The sequence below is a fragment of the Mus caroli genome, chromosome 3, assembly GCF_900094665.2.
Source record: "Mus caroli chromosome 3, CAROLI_EIJ_v1.1, whole genome shotgun sequence".
In the NCBI taxonomy this organism is placed as follows: domain Eukaryota; kingdom Metazoa; phylum Chordata; class Mammalia; order Rodentia; family Muridae; genus Mus; species Mus caroli.
This window is the reverse complement of record NC_034572.1, coordinates 137985750-137993330: the sequence shown is the minus strand read 5'-3', so window position 1 is coordinate 137993330 and position 7581 is coordinate 137985750. Positions and strand designations below refer to the sequence as shown.

Here is a 7581-nt window from a genome sequence, read left to right as displayed (position 1 = left end):
TGTAGACCAGGCTGGCCTCGAACTCAGAAATCCGCCTGCCTCTGCCTCCCGAGTGCTGGGATTAAAGGCGTGCGCCACCACGCCCGGCTGAAACTCATGTTCTTGTGCATAAACAGAAAGCACTTAACCCACGGAGCCCTCTACTCAGCCCCAACTTTTATCACTTAAGTGAGACAATCCTTGTTTGTAAAATCTCTTGATTCTAACATCCTGGAATCTGACTGGGTTTGCTGTTCTGCACTTTAGGCAGACGTCATAGTTGCTGATCCTCACCTGCAACATGGAGACGACCCCTACACCCTTCAGTATGGACAGTGTGGGGACAGAGGACAGTACATACACTTCACTCCAAACTTCCTACTCACTGATAACTTGCGTATCTACGGACCCCGAGGTAAAAATAACTATTTCACACTTCTTATTTCCACTGGGGGAAAGCAAACCACTACCATTAATGTGGATGTCTAAGACTTTAAGAAAATTAAGCCTTCACTAACACCTGTGTTTGAAACTATGATAGTTATATTCCACCTATTTGTGCAATCAAATTAATACATAAAATGAGTCACTTGTTATAACAAGCATATTCAAATTTTTCAGCTATTAAAAATTATCAATTTCTTAGAGTTTGTAACAATTTCAATTTGGGAAATAGACAAAGCAACTGAAAATAAAAGGAAACTGTATTCAAATACTTTAACATCAGTTTTGTAGATGACAGTCTTCTCTCTCAGGCAGAGTCTTTGTCCATGAGTGGGCCCATCTCCGGTGGGGAGTATTTGATGAGTATAACGTGGACCGGCCTTTCTACATGTCTAGAAAGAACACTGTCGAAGCAACAAGGTATCACTGTGAACTTTCCATTTCTACAACTTCTTGCCTGAGGGTCTTCAGCTGTCTGTTCTGGGCAGGTCAAGTGACAGGATATTCAGACAGTTCACACAATATTCACACTGTACCATGTTGTATTAACACATATTCAATTAGTTCTGGTGCCCCTGCCTTGGAATGAAGATAATCAAATATAGGGACCTAACTCAGACTCACCGGATTTTTTTCAAATATCATTTATTGATAGCAGAAAAATGTAATAGCTAAGTCCAAAGACATCAACAAATTGCAACTTAATCCTACCGACATTTCCAATATTATTTTACACTTTGATTTCTTCACGCATATTGTATACTAACTCTGTGTAGAAAGAAGACACGTGACACTCCTCCCTTCTTTACATTCTCTTATGCCCTGCCCTGCCCTCCATTCTATGCCTCTTCTACTTCTTTCCAAACATTGTAGGGAACAACTACTTCATTGAAGTCAATTAAGTTACTAGACAGCTTTGTGATTAAAAAAACACTTTACTTTTAAATTAGTGAAAAAATCATGTTTCATGAGGATACCTGAGTACATTGATTTTATTTTATTTTTTTTAAGAAATAAAATTCTCTGAGAAATCTAATCAAACCCTATGCATAAACTGGTAGGTATTTAAGCCTTTAAATCTAAAAGTAACAGGCACTTAGTACATTGAGAAAAGTATTGAGAAAAATAAAAGTTGATGTGAAGAGGCAGCCAGTCTTTGAAAGAACATCTATCTTATAAAATAGAGTTCTTGAAAACACCTAGCCAGCCTGCCTCCCTCCATGTGTGTTATCTGCAGAGCTGCCTGAACCCGTGCACAAAAGGATCAGCTGAGAATGAATTAATTACCTTCAATTCTTCCTTCAGTGTAGGTCAAAAGGTAAACTGAAGAATACTATAAAGCCAAAGCCGTGTGCCTTCATACATGGGAATTTAAGAGAATTTTAAGCTGAATTTTGACTCACCACACTCCACCAAACACAATTCTTAACTTTTAGTCAAGAATTGGTTTTTTTATTTGTTTTATTAGCTATTTTCTTCATTTACATTTCAAATGCTTCCCCCTTTCCTAGTTACCTCTCGGAAAGTCCCCTATAGCCTCCCCCACCCGTCCTGCTCCACACACACACAACTGGCATTCTTCTATATAGGGGCATATAATCTTCACAAGACCAAGGGCCTCTCCTTCCATTGATGGCTGACTAGGCCATCCTCTGATACATATACAACTAGAGACACGGGTCTGGGGGGGGGGCGGGGGGGTGTACTGGTTAGTTCATATTGTTGTTCCTCCTGTAGGGTTGCAGACCCCTTCAGCTCCTTGGGTACTTTAGCTAGCTCCTTCATTGGGGGAGAATTGTTAAGTATCTCTTAGTTAATTTCATCTCTACAACATTATTATAATACAGGAAACACTATCTTTGGTTCAATGATAACGAACATGAACTAAAAATGCTGTTCTCAACTGTTGCATGTAGTTTTTAAAACACACTACCAACTTACCCAGGAACTGGCCCACTACCAGTCCCTCCTGGCTCCCTTTTGCTCCACATAGCTTAGCTCCAGGCTTGATCACAACCATCCCTAACCCAGCTTCCTTTGAAATCCACAGATGAAAGACACACACTCAGGTTTGTTTTGTTTTGTTTTGTGTTGTGTTGGTTTTTTTAACCTTAATTTGCCTCCTAAGCACAATTGCTGGAAATACCTCCCGCATGGAAATGTGTGCCCGAACCAATTTAACTCCATCTCTCCTCCTGCCCTAAACTTAGTGGCTTGTTCCAATTAGCCCCTGCCACACATCTTTGGCACCCCGCCCATAGCTGAGGCCACAGGCCCTCGCTGCCCCCGAGGTCTTACATGGTGGCTGTGTCCCTTTTCCTCCAAGCATGGCAGAAAAGCTTCTTCTCTCCTTCCCTGTGGCTCCTTTTCCTCTTGGGACCCGGGAACCTGTCCCTTCCACCCAACAGTTGGCTCACAGCCTTCTTAACTGACAAATCAAAAACAAATTAGCGAACTGGACCTTGAGTATCAGAACCTCCCCTGACACCCAACAAGGAATATGTCTCAGTCTATAAAGCACTTGCCTCACACGCATGAGAACCTAGGACTGATGCCCAGAACTCACGAAAAAAACATTGGCATGGAGGTACATGTTTGCGACCCCAGCACTGGGGAGGAGGAGAAAGAAAGACTGTGGAAGGGAGGTCGGGCAGTCAGTCTAACCTAATCTGTGAGTTCCAGGCTGAGGAGAGACCCTGCCTCAAAGAAAGTGAACGGAATGACTTCGGATAACAGCTGAGGTCGCCCTCTGTCCTCCACATGAACACACACATACACATATGCAAGAAGCACATAGACCAAACATTTACATAAACATTAAAAATAATAATAAATCTCAAAACCACGGTTCCTATTGAAGCCTGCATCGAGGATGGGCACAGCCCTGTATCTACTCTTTTCAAAGTGGAGGGCTTGGTAGAGGATGACGAATAGCAGTTGCCACAGAGAGATTTTAGGGTGCTGATTTGACTCCTAGTACTGAAATACATAGGTAATTTTAAAAACCAATGTGGGGGCTAAGGAAGCAGAGATGTTGCAGAGGGCTCGCCAAGCATAGGCCTGGGTCCAACAGGTAATCCAATTCTTTTATCATAGGTGCTCCGCCAGCATCACAGGCAAGAAGGTGGTCCACGAGTGTCAGAGAGGCAGCTGTGTAACAAGGGCGTGCCGGCGTGACTCCAGGACAGGGCTGTATGAACCCAAATGTACATTTATCCCAGACAAAATACAGACGGCTGGGGCCTCCATAATGTTCATGCAAAACCTCAATTCTGTAAGTGCTTTCTACTTCTTTCCTCGATGACCCTCCAAGCCTGTAAAATGGACAGGAAAGTATCTGCATACAAACCGGCTTGTCAGGAGACAAATCCTCTTCAGGATGCATGTGACAACTAACGCTGCATTTTAAAAGAAAGAAGGTGATCCCTTAAAAATTATTACAATATCAGGTTTTAATTGATTTATGTTTCAGGTGGTTGAATTTTGCACAGAAAAAAACCACAATACAGAAGCCCCAAACCTACAAAACAAAATGTGCAATGGCAGAAGCACGTGGGATGTAATCAAGGCGTCTGCTGACTTTCAGAATGCCCCTCCCATGAGAGGAACAGAAGCTCCGCCTCCACCTACATTTTCATTGCTCAAGTCCAGAAGGCGAGTGGTGTGCTTGGTGCTGGATAAATCCGGAAGCATGGACAAAGTAAGAAATGATATGCTGGATTTCTTAAATTAAGTATTTAAGCTAAATACAGAACTATAATTTATTCTGAGGTTTAGTTCTACTAAACATATATACCTATATATTCATGATCAAATGTGTGTTTATATGTATATGTATGTATATGTATATATATGTGTGTGTATATATATATTCATGATCAGAAAAATATCTACCCAACAATTGTATGTAAATAAGTACCTAGAATGAGTTTTAAAAAACAAGTTATTGATGTCCCAGTATAGGGAAATGCCAGAGCCAGGAATGGGAGTGGGTCGGTTGGGGAGTGGGAGGATGGGGGAGGGGATAGAGGATTTTCAGAGGGGAAACTAGGAAAAGGGATAACATTTGAAATCTAAATAAAGAAAATATCTAATAAAAGAAAAAATAGATAAAATAAGTTATTGAGCCTGGCAGAGGTGGTACACAACTTTAATCCACAGACATGGGAGTTAGAAGCAGGCAACCCTCTGAGTTCGAGACCATCCTGGTCTACAGAGTGAGACAAAGCTCCCAAGACAGCCAAAGCTACACAGAAAAACCATGTCTCAAAAAAAAAAAAACAAAACAAAACAAAAAAACAAAAAAAAAACAAGGTTTTGTTGTTTTTATTGGATTAAAGGTCATTTTTTATTCCTTAACTTTCAATTTTTCTAGAAAAAAAAGTACAAGAAGAAGAAAAAATTTACAATTTCAATATTTCATTTGTTTTATTTTTATTACATTTCCCTTTCCTCTCAAAAGCTATTATATTTAAGATGTTTTATAATCCAACTTTTATAGAATATGCCATCTATACTCCTCACCAAAAAGAAAAAGAAAACAATTATTTTATGAAAAAANAATTGTGTGGGTGTGTTTATGTGGGTGGGGAGCAGCAGGGTGCTGGGAATTGAANGCAGAGCCTTGTAAATACTAGGCATGCATTCTGACACTAATTTTTTTTTGTCTGGTGGTATTTTGAGACCAAGTCATGATATGGAGCCATAGGTGGCCTCATGTCAGCAAGGTGGTCACTCAGACAGGTCTCAATCTGTGTCCTTCCATCTGTCTCAGGCCCACATGTGCTTGGATTGCAGGCATGTAGGCCCACCTCCATGACATTCCTTTTGAAATACTTGTTACAATTTCATACATGTACGCAATATATTTTTAACATATTATCCCCCCACACCCGCCCTGTCTGTCTCACCACTTCTCGAACCACCCCAGCAATTATCCCTAAGACTCTCAAGGGTATTGTAGTAATGGCTCGCTGACTGTGGAAAGCACAGGAAATTCATCAGTGTCTATCTGTTGAGAAAGATGAGTCCCCTTCCCCAGCAGCCCTGAACTGCCCTGAGAGCCTCTTGAGCCCTCCCCCACCCACACAGGGATGTTGATGTTGCCTGACTTGATCTTGTGCAGGTGTCCAGAGCTGAGTTCATAGTGCAGTGACCACGTCAGGGCGCCTCACAGATCCAGCTCTAAGGCTCTTTCCACCTCCTCCCTTGCCCTGTTTCCTGGACTGGGGAGAAGGCAGGATACAGCATCTCATGTATTCTCAGCACTTTCACCAGTTATGACTCTCTGAATTAACCACTTCCCATTGCAAAAAGGAGCTTCTGTAAATGCCCCAGAAACTAAGGCCCTGAGGCAGCACTAATCTGTAGGTATACGCATATTTAGAAGGCAAAATGTAAGTATTTGATAACATGTACACTTGGCAAAACTGGTAGTAGATTCCCCACTACAACCTATAACCATGTCAGCCTCAGGTTCATGACCATTTTTGCAGTGTGAGGCATGAACTCTCTCTTGTGGAGAGGGTGTCATAGCCAACCTGAAAGCAGTTGATTGCACCTATGGCAGTGCTGTGACCATTACACCAGCAGACACATTTTTTTGGCAATTGCCCAATTGCCACCATTAAAATAAGACTATCCCAGTGACCTTATATTTCCAGACGCCTATAGCTCCTTCTGGCAGGATGAAAACTATCCATCAGGGAAGATGATTCTGGCTTGTCTCCATCTTGATTTCTCTGCATCCACCAGCCTGAGAGTGTTGTCTACTGCCTAGTTCTGGGGAGGAGCCAAAAGTAATGATAGGGATTGGTATTGTTTGGTGGCCCTTTCGAAGGAAGTGTCCCACACTTCTCATTGGAGTTATTGTTTGATAACATAGGTTTTCTGGAAGCAGCAATAGCCCATCAAGCACAGACACAACTTTTAATGGATGTTATATTTACAATGCTCCATTATCTTCTCAAATACGTCTATATTAATGGACATTTTTGAGATATTTACCGTGTTACTTTTTAAAATACATTCCAATAAACACATCTTATGCACTTTAAAAATAATTTCCTCAGCTGAAACTTCCAAATAGAGCATAGACTTTGAAGGTTGTCATAACTATGACAACAAACATTTAAATATCTTATACCATTTAATTAGATGAAAGAGTTAAATTTTTAATGTCCATTAATTATTACCATGTTCTATGGTCCGTGGATGCCTTTATTGTTCATTAATCTGTCAAGGTTGGAAGAGACCCTGCTATTGTTCATGCATCTTTCTCTTACAGGAAGACCGTCTTATTCGAATGAATCAAGCGGCAGAACTGTACTTAACTCAAATTGTCGAAAAGGAGTCTATGGTTGGATTAGTCACATTTGACAGCGCTGCCCACATCCAAAATTATCTAATAAAAATAGCAAGTAGTAGTGACTACCAAAAGATCACTGCAAACCTCCCCCAACAGGCTTCCGGTGGAACTTCAATTTGTCATGGACTCGAGGCAGGATTTCAGGTGATCTTTTAAACTGAATGTAACTGGACATTGACTTTCCATCCTATCTGTTTACTTTGAATAGGGTCCTGAATTCAGAGTTCACTCATTTAATAGCATTCTGACCTGAAAGAGAAAAACCTTTCTGAAAGTAGCTTCACCAACTATTATTTACATCCACACCTTTTCAGTTTTCGTCTGCTCTACTGATAAAATCCTGAGATGCTGTGTGACCTGGGGTAGTGGACAGGGCAAAGGCTCCTTGGGCAAACAATTATCAAAACCTGAATGAGGAGCTACACATTTCTCTGGGATCCCATTGATAGATAGAATTTGTATGAAGAGAAGAAGATGCCACAGAACAGGTAGAAAGAAGTTTGTAACACCTGTATAGTACGGATAAAAGTCATAGCACACTAATTTAAATTGGAGGCAGCTCCACAAGCAACAATCAACAAACACAGGTGCACACAAAATGAAATCATGACGGTGAACATGAAAACGCAGACTTCCTTTTGAGCACTGTACTCAGAGGTTACAGTATCTGTCTGATTCCCACCCCAAGTCAGCCTCCACTTTAGTGTATTTGTGGTCATGTTTTGAGCCAGCAAATGGGAGACTATTTCCGTTGCTCATCCTCCCTGTGTGGAAGTGATCACTGCTACCCT

General features: G+C 41.2%; 1 protein-coding gene across 1 annotated transcript in view; it reads left to right on the top strand.

The window, feature by feature from the left end:
- LOC110290751 (calcium-activated chloride channel regulator 3A-1) overlaps positions 1 to 7581 on the top strand; it is a 48138-nt gene that overhangs the window by 2137 nt on the left and 38420 nt on the right. Inside the window, exons 3-6 of the mRNA XM_021157463.1 lie at positions 247 to 394; positions 735 to 843; positions 3520 to 3697; positions 3896 to 4123. Coding sequence (XP_021013122.1) covers positions 247 to 394; positions 735 to 843; positions 3520 to 3697; positions 3896 to 4123 — 663 coding nt within the window. The remainder of the gene's footprint in view (positions 1 to 246; positions 395 to 734; positions 844 to 3519; positions 3698 to 3895; positions 4124 to 7581) is intronic.